Source organism: Salmo trutta, unplaced genomic scaffold, assembly GCF_901001165.1.
Source record: "Salmo trutta unplaced genomic scaffold, fSalTru1.1, whole genome shotgun sequence".
In the NCBI taxonomy this organism is placed as follows: Eukaryota; Metazoa; Chordata; class Actinopteri; order Salmoniformes; family Salmonidae; genus Salmo; species Salmo trutta.
In genome coordinates, this window is record NW_021823319.1 from 1,353,141 (window position 1) to 1,371,476 (window position 18,336).

Below are 18,336 nucleotides of genomic sequence, written 5' to 3' on the forward strand. Positions count from 1 at the left end.
CCCTGATTAGAGGGGAACAATTAAATAAGTGGCTTCCAGGTCCAGATTTGAAGGTAGTAGACAATCAAATGTATTTATAAATAAAGCCCTTTTTACATCAGCAGATATAAACTCCCTAGAAGGGCAGGAACCTAGGAAGAAACCTGGAGAGGAACCAGGCTCGGAGGGGGTTGAACTCCCTAGAATGGAAGAAACCTGGAGAGGAACCAGGCTCGGAGGGGGGGTTGAACGCCCTATAAAGGAAGAAACCTGGAGAGGAACCAGGCTCTGAGGGGGGGTTGAACTCCCTAGAACGGAAGAAACCTAGAGAGGAACCAGGCTCTGAGGGGGGGTTGAACTCCCTAGAAAGGAAGAAACCTGGAGAGGAACCAGGCTCTGAGGGGGTTGAACTCCCTAGAAGGGAAGAAACCTGGAGAGGAACCAGGCTCTGAGGGGTGGCCAGTCCTCTGGCTCTGGCTGTGCCGGCTGGAGATTATAAGAGTACATGACCATTAAGATTCTTCTTGAAGATGACCAGCAGGGTCAACTAATAATTACAGTAGTTTTATATAGGTTGCAACAGGTCAGCTACCAGGTCCAGATTTGAATTTGAGGGTACTAGACTATTTGTCTGTGTGTCTGTAAAATAATGATCATAACGTGATATATATTTTCTATGTATTGTTCTGTATTCATCTCCAGTATTATAAGAAGCTGAATATCCGCGTGGTGCTGGTAGGCCTGGAGATCTTTAACAAAGCCAACCCCTTCAGTGTAGACGGCTCTGCAGGGGAAGTGTTGGGACTGTTCGTCGACTGGAGGAAGACGGTGCTGCTACCTCGGATCAGGAATGATGACGCACAGCTAATTGTGTGAGTGGAGAGATGTCGCGTCGATTCAAATCTGGTTTTAGAACAAATTATTTGGCAAAGAGTATCTCAAGTTTTCTTTTTGTTCTTTTTAATTATTGCAAACACTTGAATGGTAAATATGTTGTTTGTGTATATCTACGGTCTCGCTGTGACACCACGCAGGGCAGACGGAGAAGAGAGCGTCACATCCTATTGTTCTCCCTTATATACTCTGACAGAGATAGTTCCCGCTCAATGCTGGCCTGTCAGAGGGAGGAGGAGCGTGGTTTAAACTTGCTCCTCCTAACGTCGGCGTGCAGGCTGGTCCCAGCGTCGTGACGCACTTCCTGTTGCTGGGTGTCGTTCTTCGTCTTCAGCAGTTGATTTATCCGTAGTTTATATACTTAATATTGTAGCATAGCTTCCCCAGTATATTATATAGGTTATGCAAACAAATAGCCAGTTCAACCCTAACAGGGATGTATGGTTCTGTTTGGCTCAGTTGGGAAGAGAATGATGCTAAATAGGGTTGTTGGTTCAATTCCCGTAGTGATCACACAAAACAGTCTGCTAACTGGTATATTCTGTCGTATTCGATATTTGCATATGTCAGTAGATTTTATTTACGTTTGTCTCCTTTTTATTTAGTTCCATTTTTTAAAGATTTGAATAACTCTGGTGTATAGTCTTTAGCCAGGTCTGTGATTTTTAACATCTGACGACAGACTATATCATGTGTTCATCTATAATACTGAGCAGTTTTGTCTCCAGTCACTCCATAACAACGACTAGTTGATAGATGTTTTAAATTGTGTCCCCGATACCCAATCATCTTAAACCCTACGAGGTTCTGGACCACCGCTGGGGTTTCTCCTCTACCTGACAGTCAATATCACCCACCTGGTGTCCAATCATCTTAAACCCTACGAGGTTCTGGACCAGCGCTGGGTTTCTCCTCTACCTGACAGTCAATATCACCCACCTGGTGTCCAATCATCTTAAACCCTACGAGGTTCTGGACCACCGCTGGGGTTTCTCCTCTACCTGACAGTCAATATCACCCACCTGGTGTCCAATCATCTTAAACCCTACGAGGTTCTGGACCACCGTTGGGTTTCTCCTCTACCTGACAGTCAATATCACCCACCTGGTGTCCCATCTTAAACCCTACGAGGTTCTGGACCAACGCTGGGTTTCTCCTCTACCTGACAGTCAATATCACCCACCTGGTGTCCAATCATCTTAAACCCTACGAGGTTCTGGACCAGCGCTGGGTTTCTCCTCTACCTGACAGTCAATATCACCCACCTGGTGTCCCATCATCTTAAACCCTACGAGGTTCTGGACCAGCGCTGGGTTTCTCCTCTACCTGACAGTCAATATCACCCACCTGGTGTCCCATCATCTTAAACCCTACGAGGTTCTGGACCAGCGCTGGGTTTTCTCCTCTACCTGACAGTCAATATCACCCACCTGGTGTCCCATCATCTTAAACCCTACGAGGTTCTGGACCAACGCTGGGTTTCTCCTCTACCTGACAGTCAATATCACCCACCTGGTGTCCCAGGTCCAACTCAGTGGCGGAACAATGAACTAAAGCAGTGGAACTGGCTTCCGGGCCCACAGTTGAATTTGAGGGTTAAACTCTCTAATGTAGGTTGACTGTAGTGTCGACTGATGGGAGATGTATTTTCTGTCATGTAAACCGATCTACAGCTACAATACTTGTTCTGTAATGTTTGACATGTTTTATGTTTCTCAGTGGTCTATTAGTTGATCATCTCTGTTTCCCCAGTGGTCTATTAGTTGATCATCTCTGTTTCTCCAGTGGTCTATTAGTTGATCAGCTCTGTTTCCCCCAGTGGTCTATTAGTTGATCATCTCTGTTTCCCCAGTGGTCTATTAGTTGATCATCTCTGTTTCCCCAGTGGTCTATTAGTTGATCATCTCTGTTTCCCCAGTGGTCTATTAGTTGATCATCTCTGTTTCCCCAGTGGTCTATTAGTTGATCATCTTTGTTTTGTCCTGTAATGTTTTATGTGTTTTTCTCTCTCTGTTTCCCCAGTGGTCTTGCGGGAGCGTATGGGGGAGGGATCCTGGGCATGGCGTTCGTGGGAACAGTGTGTTCGATGGCCACCGCTGGAGGAATCAATGTGGTTAGTAGTGATAGGTTTGGCTTCTAAGCTTCATGTCTTATTCATCATTGGGTGTATAGTATTGCATGGTAGTATTTGCCATTGGGTGTATAGTATTTGCCATTGGGTGTATAGTATTTGCCATTGGGTGTATAGTATTTGCCATTGGGTGTATAGTATTTGCCATTGGGTGTATAGTATTTGCCATTGGGTGTATAGTATTTGCCATTGGGTGTATAGTATTTGCCATTGGGTGTATAGTATTTGCCATTGGGTGTATAGTATTTGCCATTGGGTGTATAGTATTTGCCATTGGGGGTATAGTATTTGCCATTGGGGGTATAGTATTTGCCATTGGGGGTATAGTATTTGCCATTGGGGGTATAGTATTTGCCATTGGGGGTATAGTATTTGCCATTGGGGGTATAGTATTTGCCATTGGGGGTATAGTATTTGCCATTGGGGGTATAGTATTTGCCATTGGGGGTATAGTATTTGCCATTGGGGGTATAGTATTTGCCATTGGGGGTATAGTATTTGCCATTGGGGGTATAGTATTTGCCATGGGGGGTATAGTATTTGCCATTGGGGGTATAGTATTTGCCATGGGGGGTATAGTATTTGCCATGGGGGGTATAGTATTCGCCATGGGGGGTGGTAGTATTCGCCATGGGGGGGGTAGTATTCGCCATTGGGGGGGGTAGTATTCGCCATTGGGGGGGGTAGTATTCGCCATTGGGGGGGGTAGTATTCGCCACGGGGGGGGTAGTATTCGCCACGGGGGGGGTAGTATTCGCCACGGGGGGGTAGTATTCGCCATTGGGGGGGGTAGTATTCGCCATTGGGGGGGGGTAGTATTCGCCATTGGGGGGGGTAGTATTCGCCATTAGGGGGGGGTAGTATTCGCCATTAGGGGGGGTAGTATTCGCCATTAGGGGGGGTAGTATTCGCCATTGGGGGGGGGTAGTATTCGCCATTGGGGGGGGGTAGTATTCGCCATTGGGGGGGGTAGTATTCGCCATTAGGGGGGGGTAGTATTCGCCATTAGGGGGGGTAGTATTCTCCCTTGGGGGGGTAGTATTCTCCCTTGGGGGGGTAGTATTCACCATTAGGGGGGGGTAGTATTCACCATTAGGGGGGGGGGGGTATTCACCATTAGGGGGGGGTAGTATTCACCATTAGGGGGGGGGTAGTATTCACCATTAGGGGGGGTAGTATTCTCCATTGGGGGGGGGGTAGTATTCACCATTAGGGGGGGGGTAGTATTCACCATTAGGGGGGGTAGTATTCTCCATTAGGGGGGGGTATAGTATTTACCATTGGGTGTAATAGAGACATGAGGGAAGCCATAAGGAAGCTTGGGAGGGACAACGATCATAGCATTATCATAATTATCACTATTTCAGTGTTATTTTGACCTCGGTGTGGAAATTTAATATAAAACAAATCTGGAAAACGCACAGCAACTTTTATTATTATTATTATTAATATTATTTGTTTTTTTGCTTTTCTGGGCGGGAGAAACAATCTAAGTTTACATTTGAAATTACTGTAGTCCAATGAAACGGCTTCCTTTCTGGCATAGTGTTTTTGTCCTAGCAGGCTAATCATTGTAACCTAGCCAGGACGCTAACACCTAGCAGGCTAATCATTGTAACCTTGACAGGACGCTAACACCTAGCAGGCTAATCATTGTAACCTAACCAGGACGCTAACACATAGCAGGCTAATCATTGTAACCTAGCCAGGACCCTAACACCTAGCAGGCTAATCATTGTAACCTAACCAGGACGCTAACACATAGCAGGCTAATCATTGTAACCTAGCCAGGACGCTAACACCTAGCAGGCTAATCCTTGTAACCTAGCTGAGGTTGTGGTTGTTAGCGTTGTGAGGTCGTGTCAGCCACCTGATAGGTTTAGATTATTCATGAGTCAGTCAGATGTAGAAGACAATAGTGCAGTTTGTTCTCAGACACACCATCACTGCCTCCCGAATGGCACCCTATTGGCTGTGTCCCGAATGGCACCCTATTGGCTGTGTCCCGAATGGCACCCTATTGGCTGCGTCCCGAATGGCACCCTATTGGCTGCGTCCCGAATGGCACCCTATTGGCTGCGTCCCGAATGGCACCCTATTGGCTGCGTCCCGAATGGCACCCTATTGGCTGCGTCCCGAATGGCACCCTATTGGCTGCGTCCCGAATGGCACCCTATTGGCTGTGTCCCGAATGGCACCCTATTGTCTGTGTCCCGAATGGCACCCTATTGGCTGCGTCCCGAATGGCACCCTATTGTCTGTGTCCCGAATGGCACCCTATTGGCTGCGTCCCGAATGGCACCCTATTGGCTGTGTCCCGAATGGCACCCTATCAAATGGCACCCTATTCCCTTTTAAAACACTACGTTTTACCCCGGAGCCTTGATCAACAGTAGTGCACTATAAAAGACTAAGGTTGCCATTTGGGACTTATCTCATTAATAACACAGGCGTTAATCTGCTAAGGAAATGTAACCGGTAAAACCAGTCCGCGATGACGAAGCACAGCGTCTCTGTTCATTCCACAGATTCTTCTTTGTGTTGTAATGTACCGTGTGTAAATACCGTGTGTAAATACCGTGCTCCAACGGCTCCTGCTAACATTATAGTATCTTCAACTCTTTTTGTGCTTTTTGGTTTAAATCAAATGTAAGTTTCTTCTTAAACATGTTTTATTTTTTAACCAATGTGGTCTTCTACCGAATGTTCTCCACAGTACAGTGGAGACAACCTGGGCTACGTCTCTACTGTAGTGGCCCACGAGATGGGCCATAACCTGGGCATGAATCACGACGACGGCCGCTGTACCTGTAATGGAGGGAGCTGTATCATGGCTGCCACGGCAACGTAAGATAAAGTACTGCCCAACTGCCATCACCACAAACTAAAAGCAGCATTTTCCTTAGCGTTGTCTTTTCAGAGGCCATTTTGCTATTCAACCTGTTTGTTGAACTATATTAGCTGTAAGGTTGCCACTGTATTGGTCAACACTTTTTACACTCACCTGCTGAGTTACACTATATATATACAAAAGCATGTGGACACCCCTTCAAATTGGTTAATTCAGCCACACCCATTGCTGACATGTGTATAAAATCTAGCACACAGCCATGCAATCTCCATAGACAAACATTTACAGTAGAATGGCCCATACTGAAGAACTCAGTGACTTTCAATGTGGCACCGTTATAGGATGCCACCTTTCCAACAAATCAGTTTGTCAGAATTATGCCCTGCTATAGCTGTCCCGGGCATCTGTAAGTGCTGTTATTGTGAAGTAGAAATGTCTAGGAGCAACAACGGCTCAGCCACTAAGTGGTAGGCCACACAAGCTGCCAGAACGGGACTGTCTGTCCTCGGTTCCAACACTCACTACTGAGTTCCCAACTGCATCTGGAAACAACGTCAGCACAAGATCTGTTCATCGAGAGCTTCATGAAATCGGTTTTCATGACTGAGCAGCCGCACACAAGCCTAAGATCACCTTGCGCAACGCCAAGCGTCGGCTGGAGTGGCGTAAAGCTCGCCGCCATTGGACTCTGGAGCAGTGGAGACGCATTCTCTGGAGTGATGAATCACGCTTCACCCTCTGGCAGTCCGACGGACTAACCTGGCTTTGGCGGATGCCAAGAGAACGTTACCTGCCACAATGGATAGTGCCAACTGTAAAGTTTGGTGGAGGAGGAATACTGGTCTGGGGCTGTTTTTCATGGTTCGGGCCCTTTAGTTCCAGTGAAGGGAAATCTTAACTCTCCAGCGTACAAAGACATTCTAGATGATTCTGTGCTTCCAACTTTGTGTCAACAGTTTGGGGAAGGCCCTTTCCTGTTTCAGCATGTCAATGCCCCCATGCACAAAGCGAGGTCCATACAGAAATGGTTTGTTGAGATCTGTGTGAAAGAACTTGACTGGCCTGCACAGAGCCCTGACCTCAACCCTATCGAACACCTTTGGGATGAATTGGAACGCTGACTGTGAGCCAGGCCTGATCACCCAACATCAGTGCCCGACCTCACTAATACTCTTGTGGCTGAATGGAAGCAAGTCCCTGCAGAAATGTTCCAACATCTAGTGGAAAGCCTTCCCAGAAGAGTGGAGGCTGCAAAGGGGGGGAACCAACTCCATATTAATGCCCATGATTTTGGAATGATATGTTTGACGAGCAGGTGTCCACATACTTCTGGCCATATTGATAATTGTATGTCTCATAAAAATGGAGTCATTGATTGTGACTGATTTTGAATGATTCCATCGCTATGGTATTCATGTACAGCGTTGTCTGTCTTCCCCTCTCAGTGGATCCACCCTCTTCAGTGACTGTAGTGCCTCTGACTTTGAGCGTCTGGTCCTGCGTGGAGGAGGCCTGTGTCTGTTGAACCAGCCCTCCCAGTCCAACATCGTCTCTGTGGCTAAATGTGGCAACGGCTTGTTAGAGGATGGAGAGGACTGTGACTGTGGAACGCCCCAGGTACTGACTTCCTGTCTGACTACCTGTCTGACTACCTGTCTGACTACCTGTCTGACTACCTGTCTGACTGTCTGTCTGACTACCTGTCTGTCTGTCTGTCTGTCTGACTACCTGTCTGTCTGTCTGTCTGTCTGTCTGTCTGTCTGACTACCTGTCTGACTATCTGTCTGACTACCTGTCTGACTACCTGTCTGACTACCTGTCTGACTGCCTGTCTGTCTGTCTGTCTGTCTGACTACCTGTCTGACTACCTGTCTGTCTGTCTGTCTGTCTGACTACCTGTCTGTCTGTCTGTCTGTCTGTCTGACTACCTGTCTGACTACCTGTCTGACTACCTGTCTGTCTGTCTGTCTGTCTGTCTGTCTGTCTGTCTGTCTGTCTGTCTGTCTGTCTGACTACCTGTCTGACTACCTGTCTGACTACCTGTCTGTCTGACTACCTGTTTTCCTGTCTGTCTGTCGACATGGTGCCATGATACGAGTGGGAAAAGTGACCTATTGAATGGCTTTCTATTATGCTTCATTCGTTGATTCATTCACACATTGATTGATGTATGAATGATTTTTCTAATATATAATATTTCTAATGTTACTTTGTGTTAATGGGAGCTTTGGCTGAGTGTTTTGTTAATGGGAGCTTTGGCTGAGTGTTTTGTTAATGGGAGCTTTGGCTGAGTGTTGTTTTGGATTCATTAAGGATCCCCATTAGTTCCTGCCAAGGCAGCAGCTACTCTTCCTGGGGTTTATTATGGATCCCCATTAGTTCCTGCCAAGGCAGCAGCTACTCTTCCTGGGGTTTATTATGGATCCACATTTAGTTCCTGCCAAGGCAGCGGCTACTCTTCCTGGGGTTTATTATGGATCCCCATTAGTTCCTGCCAAGGCAGCAGCTACTCTTCCTGGGGTTTATTATGGATCCCCATTAGTTCCTGCCAAGGCAGCAGCTACTCTTCCTGGGGTTTATTATGGATCCCCGTTAGTTCCTGCCCGGGGCAGCAGCTACTCTTCCTGGGGTTTATTATGGATCCCCGTTAGTTCCTGCCGAGGCAGCAGCTACTGTACCTGAGGTCCAACAACATTAAGGCAGTTAAATACAATTAAACATTTACATTACATTTCAACAGATTTCACAATACATTGTGTGTTCTCTAAGGCCACTACTCTACAATACAAAGTGTGTGTCTTTCCAGTCCCACTGTTTTAAAAAAAATATCGGATTCTACTGCTTGCATCAGTTACCTGATGTGGAATAGAGTTCCATGTAGTCATGGCTCTATGTAGTACTGTTCACCTCCCATAGTCTGTTCTGGACTTGGGGACTGTGAAGAGACCTCTGGTGGCATGTCTTGTGGGGTATGCGTGGGTGTCTGAGCTGTGTGCCAGTAGTTCAAACGAACAACATGTCAATACTTCTTACAAATACAAGTAGTGATGAAGTCAATCTCTCCTCTACATTGAGCCAGGAGAGATTGACATGCATATTATTGTTAGCTTTCCGAGTACATCCGAGGGCCAGCCGTGCTGCCCTGTTCTGAGCCAATTGTAATTTCCCAAGTCCCTCTTTGTGGCACCTGACCACACGACTGGACAGTAATCCAGGTGCCGAAAAACTCGGGCCTGCCAGTGCTATAAAGGCAGAATAGTGCTTTTATTATGGACAGACTTTTCCCCATCTTAGCTGCTGTTGCATCAATATGTTTTGACCATGACTGTTCACAATCCGGGGTTACTCCAAGCAGTTAAGTCACCTCAACTTGCTCGACGTCCACGTTCATTACAAGATTTTGGTGAGGTTTAGGGTTAAGTGAGTATTTGGGACAAATCATTATCAGCTTATTCCTTGCCACCTATTCTTTAAACTGACTGCAGCTCTTTAAGTGTTGCAGTGATTTCACTTGCTGTGGTAGCTGACGTGTATAATAAAGAGTCCTCAGCATACATAGACGAACACAGCATTTTCTCAGAGCCAGTGGCAGCTCATTAGTAAAGATTGAAAAAAAACTAAGGGGCCTAGACAGCTGCCCTGGGGAATGCCTGACTCTACCAGGATTATGTTGACGAGGCTCCCTCTGTGTTCTGTTAGACAGGTAACTCTTTATCCACAATATAGCAGGGGATGTAAAGCCAAAACACATGAGTTTTTCCAACAGCACATTATGACCAATAATGTCAGAAGCTGCACTGAAGTCTAACAAAACATCCCCCACAATCTGTTCATTTTCACATTTCTCTCAGCCAATCAGTCATTTGTGTAAGTGCTGTGCTTGTTGAATGCCCTTCCTTATAAGAGTGCTGAAAATGTTAACTTGTTTACTGTGAACTAGCATTGTATCTGCTTTAAAAAAAACTAAATCCCTAAAAGTTTACTAAGGGTTGGTAACAGGCTGATTGGTTGGCTGTTTGAGCCAGTAAAGGTGGCTTTGCTATTCTTGGGTAGCAGAATGTCTTTCGCTTTCCTCCAGGCCTGAGGACACACGCTTTCCTGTAGGAGTGGCAATATCGTTCAATATTATCCTCAGTAATTTTCCATCATATGTCAGACCCAGGTAGCTTGTCATGATTTGATATACAACACTTTTAAGGAATTCAAAATTACAATGCATGTATTTTATAATTTGGTCAGTTATGCATGGATGTGTAGGGTTCAGAATACTTTTTTGGCATGCCTAAATTTGTTAATCTTGCCGATGTTGCAGGAATGTACCAATAAGTGCTGTGACGCGGCCACCTGTAAGTTAACCTGGGGATCGGCCTGCGCTCAGGGAAGCTGCTGCCAGAACTGCAAGGTTAGTCCAGCTGCTGTCGGTCTTCAAAACTGTATGGATTAGGGCGCTCCCCAAACCGGACAGCAAATACATTTATTTTTCAATTAAAGCAGTTTGTTGGTGGAAGGCCTAGGATTGTGTTGCGCTATTTCGTCAGAGGTTTCAACTTGAGAAATTTCAACTTTTTGATGCAATGATGAAAAAACGCAAAAAAAAAAAATGGAATGTTTCTCCGGACTAATTTCTCTCCATTTTCAGATCAGCGTATCAGGGACACCGTGCAGGGGATCTGTCAATACATGTGACCTCCCAGAATACTGCAACGGCTCCACATCCTACTGTCCATCTGACTTCTATATCATGGATGGGCTTCTCTGTGAGAACAACGCAGCGTATTGTTACGAGGGCCGCTGCCAGACCTACGACTACCAATGCAAACAACTTTTTGAAAAAGGTAGGCTATTGTACAAAATGAACACCGCAAAATCTGACACATTTGACTACACTGGCCTTTTTGTAAAACAAACAAGAAAGTACTGTAACCTTGTGCCTGACAGTTTTTAATATTTTCCTTATTTATTTCTTAGTTTGAAATGTTAAATCTTTGTTTTTCTTTCCAGGTGCAAGCAAGGCAGCAGACGTCTGTTTTCAGACCGCTAATCTAAAGGGGGATGCGTTTGGGAACTGTGGACTGACATCGTCTGGGACCTACGTGAAATGTAGTTTGGCGTAAGTGATCTGAATAAGAAATATTTCTTTACGTACAGAACCAGTCAAAAGTTTTAGAACACCTACTCATTCTAAGGTTTTTCTTCATTTTGATTATTTTCTGCATTGTAAAAAAATTGTGAAGACATCAAAACTATGAAATAACACATGGAATCATGTAGTAACCATTAAAAGTGTTAGTTGGTTGAGAGAATGTCAAGAATGTCAAGGCAACGGGTGGCTCTGTAAAATATATCAAATATATTTTGATTTGTTTTAACAATTTTTGGTTACTACATGATTCCATATGTGTTATTCCATAGTTTTGATGTCTTCACTATTATTCTACAATGTAGAAAATAGTACAAATAAAGAAAAACCCTTGAATTGAGTAGGTGTTCAAACTTTTGACTGGTAATGTATGTCTTAGTGAATTTATATTTGTTATTTTGCCATTCACATTCTTGACCCCGGGTGGAGTGTAAAGCCCAGGCGGAGCCCAGCCCCCCGGGGGCGGGAGCCCGGAGTAATGTAGAGTTACTACTGACTCCTTCCCTGTCTCCACTGTGTCCCTGCAGTAATGCCATGTGTGGGAAGGTACAGTGCACTAACGTAGACACCAACAATCCCCCTCCTGGAGGCTCCGTCAGTAACCAGATCATTGATGGTTCTTCATGCGTCAACGCAGACTTCAACCTCGGCACTGACGTTCTGGACCCTGCCTATGTCAACCAGGGCAGCCCCTGTGCCAAGGGGATGGTGAGGCTTATGGATGATCATTTTGGTTTCGTTGTGTGTCTTCGTCTTTGTCCCTTTCTGTCTTTCTAAGATGTCACTTCCTCCACAGGGTGGGTGGTGTGTGTGTGTGTGTGTGTTGAGCCACTTCTTCCCACAGGGTGGGTGGTGTGTGTTGACTGGGTGGCGTGTGTGTGTGTGTGTGTTGAGCCACTTCTTCCACAGGGTGGGTGGTGTGTGTTGACTGGGTGGCGTGTGTGTGTGTGTGTGTGTGTTGAGCCACTTCCTCCACAGGGTGGGTGGTGTGTGTTGACCCAGTAGGAGGACAATAATGCTTTGTAGACATATTGCTGTGGGAGGTTTGTTTTGAATCCAGAGATAATATCCAGTTCTCATGTCTTTTCTTCAAGGCCTGTCTTGACTTCAAGTGTGTGAATGCCTCAGCTCTACTGTCTGTGAACCTCCACTGTGATGCCAACAACACATGTAACAGCCGCGGGGTAAGAGAAGGTCTCGTCCTCTAGAAGGTCTCGGATACATCACGTGTTACAGGCTATCTGATGGTCTCTTCTGGGGAGAGGTCTCGTCCTCTAGAAGGTCTCGGATACATCACGTGTTACAGGGTATCTGATGGTCTCTTCTGGGGAGAGGTCTCGTCCTCTAGAAGGTCTCGGATACATCACGTGTTACAGGCTATCTGATGGTCTCTTCTGGGGAGAGGTCTCGTCCTCTAGAAGGGGCTGATAACATCACGTGTTACAGGCTACCTGATGGTCTCTTCTGGGGAGAGAGGCCTGTGTCTATTGCATTGGTTGGTTGGTTAATTGATTGGTATATCTCCCCCAGGTGTGTAACAACCTGGGCCACTGCCACTGTAATGACGGCTGGGGACCTCCTGACTGTGCCAGGTCAGGGAGAGGGGGCAGTGTGGACAGCGGGCCTGCTCAGATAGGTACTGCACACCTTTCCTCTCTCTACCTGCCTGCCTGTCATTATAGATAGGTACTGTTCACCTTTCCTCTCTCTACCTGCCTGTCATTATAGATAGGTCCTGTTCACTGCACACCTTTCCTCTCTCTACCTACCTGCCTGTCATTATAGATAGGTCCTGTTCACTGCACACCTTTCCTCTCTCTACCTGTCTGCCTGTCATTATAGATAGGTACTGTTCACTGCACACCTTTCCTCTCTCTACCTGCCTGCCTGTCATTATAGATAGGTACTGTTCACTGCACACCTTTCCTCTCTCTACCTGCCTGTCATTATAGATAGGTACTGTTCACTGCACACCTTTCCTCTCTCTACCTGTCTGCCTGTCATTATAGATAGGTCCTGTTCACTGCACACCTTTCCTCTCTCTACCTGCCTGCCTGTCATTATAGATAGGTACTGTTCACTGCACACCTTTCCTCTCTCTACCTGCCTGTCATTATAGATAGGTACTGTTCACTGCACACCTTTCCTCTCTCTACCTGCCTGCCTGTCATTATAGATAGGTCCTGTTCACTGCACACCTTTCCTCTCTCTACCTGCCTGTCATTATAGATAGGTACTGTTCACTGCACACCTTTCCTCTCTCTACCTACCTGCCTGTCATTATAGATAGGTACTGTTCACTGCCCACCTTTCCTCTCTCTACCTACCTGCCTGTCATTATAGATAGGTACTGTTCACTGCACACCTTTCCTCTCTCTACCTGCCTGCCTGTCATTATAGATAGGTACTGTTCACTGCACACCTTTCCTCTCTCTCTACCTGCCTGTCATTATAGATAGGTACTGTTCATTCCCTCAAGGACGGCCTGCTGATCTTCACTAATAACTATCCCTCTGCTGCTCCCAGATTATTCCCTGAGGGACGGCCTGCTGATCTTCTCTAATAACTATCCCTCTGCTGCTCCCAGATTATTCCCTGAGGGACGGCCTGCTGACCTTCTCTAATAACTATCCCTCTGCTGCTCCCAGATTATTCCCTGAGGGACGGCCTGCTGACCTTCTCTAATAACTATCCCTCTGCTGCTCCCAGATTATTCCCTGAGGGACGGCCTGCTGACCTTCTCTAATAACTATCCCTCTGCTGCTCCCAGATTATTCCCTGAGGGACGGCCTGCTGATCTTCTCTAATAACTATCCCTCTGCTGCTCCCAGATTATTCCCTGAGGGACGGCCTGCTGACCTTCTCTAATAACTATCCCTCTGCTGCTCCCAGATTATTCCCTGAGGGACGGCCTGCTGATCTTCTTCCTGCTGGTGGTTCCTATCCTGGTCCTGCTGGTGTTAGTGCTGCTCTATGTGTTTAGAAGGGATACCCTGGAAAGATGCCTCAAAGGACCACGCTCCAGACGCTCGAGGTAAACCCAGTCATGGATATAAACAATGTCTATCACCACGGTTAATATGTGAGTAAAGTCAAAACCTATTTTTTTTTTTAAATCATGACAGCTGTGATGGAAACAGGACGTGGAAACATATATATATATATATATATATATATATATATATATATATATTGAACTTGACGTTTTTATTCGGTACTTGAATACTTTAGTGAAGAAGTACATTTTGTATGCACTGATTTTTATCAGCAAAAAAAGTATATTTGGTGGAAAAATTAGCATATTTTCATAATGGGGATTCTAGAGTGTTCCTCTGAAAATCTATCGCTAATTGGATGGACACCTAGCTATGGAAGTTTACATACACCTTAGCCAAATACATTTAAACTCAGTTTTTCACAATTCCTGACATTTAATCCTAGTAAAAATTCCCTGTTTTAGGTCAGTCAGGATCACCACTTTATTTTAAGAATGTGAAATGTCAGAATAATAGTAGAGAGAATGATTTATTTCAGCTTTTATTTATTTCATCACATTCCCAGTGGGTCATAAGTTTACCAACACTCAATTAGTATTTGGTAGCATTGCCTTTAAATTGTTTAACTTGGGTCAAATGTTTTGGGTAGCCTTCCACAAGCTTCCCACAATAAGTTGGGTGAATTTTGGCCCATTCCTCCTGACAGAACTGGTGTAACTGAGTCAGGTTTGTAGGCCTCCTTGCTCGCACACACTTTTTCAGTTCTGCCCACACATTTTCTATAGGATTGAGGTCAGGGCTTTGTGATGGCCACTCCAATACCTTGACTGTGTTGTCCTTAAGCCATTTTACCACAACTTTGGAAGTATACTTGGGGTCATTGTCCATTTAGAAGACCCATTTGTGACCAAGCTTTAACTTCCTGACTGATGTCTTGAGATGTTGCTTCAATATATCCACATAATTTTACTTCCTCATGATGCCATCTATTTTGTGAAGTGCACCAGTCCCTCCTGCAGCAAAGCACCCCCACAACATGATGCTGCCACCCCCGTGCTTCACGGTTGGGATGGTGTTCTTCGGCTTGCAAGCCTCCCCCTTTTTCCTCCAAACATAACGATGGTCATTATGGCCAAACAGTTCTATTTTCTTTTCATCAGACCAGAGGACATTTCTCCAAAAAGTACAATCTTTGTCCCCATGTGCAGTTGCAAACCGTAGACTGGCTTTTTTATGGAGGTTTTGGAGCAGTGGCATCTTCCTTGCTGAGCGGCCTTTCAGGTTATGTCGATATAGGACTCGTTTTACTGTGGATATAGATACTTTTGTACCTGTTTCCTCCAGCATCTTCACAGGGTCCTTTGCTGTTGTTCTGGGATTGATTTGCACTTTTCGCACTGAAGTACGTTCATCTCTAGGAGACAGAACGCGTCTCCTTCCTGAGCGGTATGACGGCTGCGTGGTCCCATGGTGTTTATACTTGCGTACTATTGTTTGTACAGATGAACATGGTACCTTCAGGCGTTTGGAAATTGCTCCCAAGGATGAACCAGACTTGTGGAGGTCTACACTTTTCTTTCTGAGGTCTTGACTGATTTTCCCATGATGTCAAGCAAAGAGGCACTGAGTTTAAAGGTAGGCCTTGAAATACATCGAGGTACACCTCCAATTGACTCAAATGATGTCAATTAGCCTATCAGAAGCTGTATAAAGGCACAGTCAACTTAGTGTATGTAAACTTCTGAATTATAAGTGAAATAATCTGTCTGTAAACAATTGTTGGAAAAATGACTTGTGTCATGCACAAAGTAGATGTCCTAACCGACTTGCCAAAACTATAGTTTGTTAACAAGAAATTTGTGGAGTGGTTGAAACACTTAGGTTGAAGCCATTAAAACTCGTTTATGTAAACTTCCAACTTCAACTGTAGCTTGTGGACGCCCAGCTTGTGGACGCCTAGCTTGTGGACGCCCAGCTTGTGGACGCCTAGCTTATGAGTAAACCAACAAAATGTCAATAAAGATTCTTGTCTCTTTAAATTGGGTTCATCTCATCACAAAACCTTACAAACCTAGATGGTGGCACTCCTTTGATTAGTTTAACAGGTTGTCGATTAGTTTAACAGGTTGTCCTTTAGTTTAACAGGTTGTCCTTTAGTTTAACAGGTTGTGTAACAGAAATTGTATGAGATTTAAAAGCATATAGTATGTAAAACTGGGTGACTTTCTCCCGGTCACAGCTGTTGCATTTCACATGATGATTTCTAATGTACGCAGGTCAGGGAACACAGCGACTGGCCAAACGAATGGCAATGTCCCGAAACAACCAACTCCACCTACCCCAGCAACACAGGCCCCACCCCCTCAGGTAAACTGTTCTCCCGGCAACACAGGCCCCACCCCCTCGGGTAAACTGTTCCCCCGGCAACACAGGCCCCACCCCTTCGGGTTAACATCCCACTGTACATGCAGTGGAACTATGTTATTGACACCCTTGATAAAGATGAGCAAAAATGACCACAAAATAAATAATTCAAACACTGATCTATTTAAAAAAAAAAAAAATGAAATTATATTATTTAATACATCATTCTCAATGGTAAGGGTCAAAATGATTGACTCCCCTGTTTTCAGTACCTGACCTTGTGAGGGTAACAGAACTGAGCCTTTTTATAAAATATTTTATGAGTTTGAGAAAACATTAGGAGGGATCTTAGACCAGTCCTCCATACAGAACACATTAGGAGGGATCTCAGACCAGTCCTCCATACAGAACACATTAGGAGGGATCTGAGACCAGTCCTCCATACAGAACACCTTGGGAGGGATCTGAGACCAGTCCTCCATACAGAACACATTAGGAGGGATCTGAGACCAGTCCTCCATACAGAACACCTTGGGAGGGATCTGAGACCAGTCCTCCATACAGAACACATTAGGAGGGATCTGAGACCAGTCCTCCATACAGAACACATTAGGAGGGATCTTAGACCAGTCCTCCATACAGAACACATTGGGAGGGATCTTAGACCAGTCCTCCATACAGAACACATTGGGAGGGATCTCAGACCAGTCCTCCATACAGAACACATTAGGAGGGATCTCAGACCAGTCCTCCATACAGAACACATTGGGAGCGATCTTAGACCAGTCCTCCATACAGAACACATTAGGAGGGATCTCAGACCAGTCCTCCATACAGAACACATTGGGAGGGATCTTAGACCAGTCCTCCATACAGAACACATTAGGAGGGATCTCAGACCAGTCCTCCATACAGAACACATTAGGAGGGATCTCAGACCAGTCCTCCATACAGAACACATTGGGAGGGATCTTAGACCAGTCCTCCATACAGAACACATTAGGAGGGATCTTAGACCAGTCCTCCATACAGAACACATTGGGAGGGATCTGAGACCAGTCCTCCATACAGAACACCTTGGGAGGGATCTGAGACCAGTCCTCCATACAGAACACCTTGGGAGGGATCTGAGACCAGTCCTCCATACAGAACACCTTGGGAGGGATCTGAGACCAGTCCTCCATACAGAACACCTTGGGAGGGATCTGAGACCAGTCCTCCATACAGAACACATTGGGAGGGGTCTTAGACCAGTCCTCCATACAGAACACATTGGGAGGGGTCTTAGACCAGTCCTCCATACAGAACACATTGGGAGGGATCTTAGACCAGTCCTCCATACAGAACACATTAGGAGGGATCTTAGACCAGTCCTCCATACAGAACACATTAGGAGGGATCTTAGACCAGTCCTCCATACAGAACACTTCCAGATCCTTGATAGTCTTTCTCTGTGCTTATGGACCACCCTCTTTAATTCAAACCACAGGTTTTCAATGGATTTCAAGTCCGGAGACTGAGATGGCCATTGCATGTGACAAATACGTGTTTTCCAACTCATAAAACGTTTTAGAAGAAATGCTCAGTGCTTTTATCTTTTATCTTTTATCTTTTATCTTTTCATCTTTTATCTTCGCAAAGTGAGGTATTGATAACAGGTGTCAAATATATATTTTTGCTCAATATTTTAATGATTTAATGTATAGTCATTTTTTGCTAATCTTTGTTAAGGGGTAAATCATTTCAGACCCTACTATGTCTTACATGGGGACAGGATCCAGAGCTGAGCAGGTTTTTCCATGAACTGCCATCATGGTCAAAGTTTTCAGGGAAACCATCCATTTTGAAGGGATTAAACCTAAAGCCTCTAACATGTCTGGTTGGACCTCTAGCCTGGTCATGGGAGTGGGCTAAACAACACAATCAGATCTAGCCTGGTCATGGGAGTGGGCTAAACAACACAATCAGATCTAGCCTGGTC

At 45.4% G+C, this 18,336-nt stretch overlaps 1 protein-coding gene across 2 annotated transcripts in view; it reads left to right on the forward strand.

The window, feature by feature from the left end:
* Positions 1–18,336, forward strand: part of LOC115190106 (disintegrin and metalloproteinase domain-containing protein 9) — a 33,847-nt gene that overhangs the window by 14,241 nt on the left and 1,270 nt on the right. Inside the window, exons 9-20 of one of the 2 annotated variants that reach the window (XM_029748582.1) lie at positions 682–851; positions 2,896–2,986; positions 5,721–5,851; positions 7,301–7,472; positions 10,168–10,257; positions 10,495–10,690; positions 10,857–10,965; positions 11,523–11,703; positions 12,090–12,179; positions 12,526–12,631; positions 13,888–14,029; positions 16,268–16,358. In XM_029748582.1, coding sequence (XP_029604442.1) covers positions 682–851; positions 2,896–2,986; positions 5,721–5,851; positions 7,301–7,472; positions 10,168–10,257; positions 10,495–10,690; positions 10,857–10,965; positions 11,523–11,703; positions 12,090–12,179; positions 12,526–12,631; positions 13,888–14,029; positions 16,268–16,358 — 1,569 coding nt within the window. Of the gene's footprint in view, positions 1–681; positions 852–2,895; positions 2,987–5,720; positions 5,852–7,300; positions 7,473–10,167; positions 10,258–10,494; positions 10,691–10,856; positions 10,966–11,522; positions 11,704–12,089; positions 12,180–12,525; positions 12,632–13,521; positions 13,863–13,887; positions 14,030–16,267; positions 16,359–18,336 lie in introns of those variants that run through there. The other variant, XM_029748583.1, reaches the window with a different exon arrangement.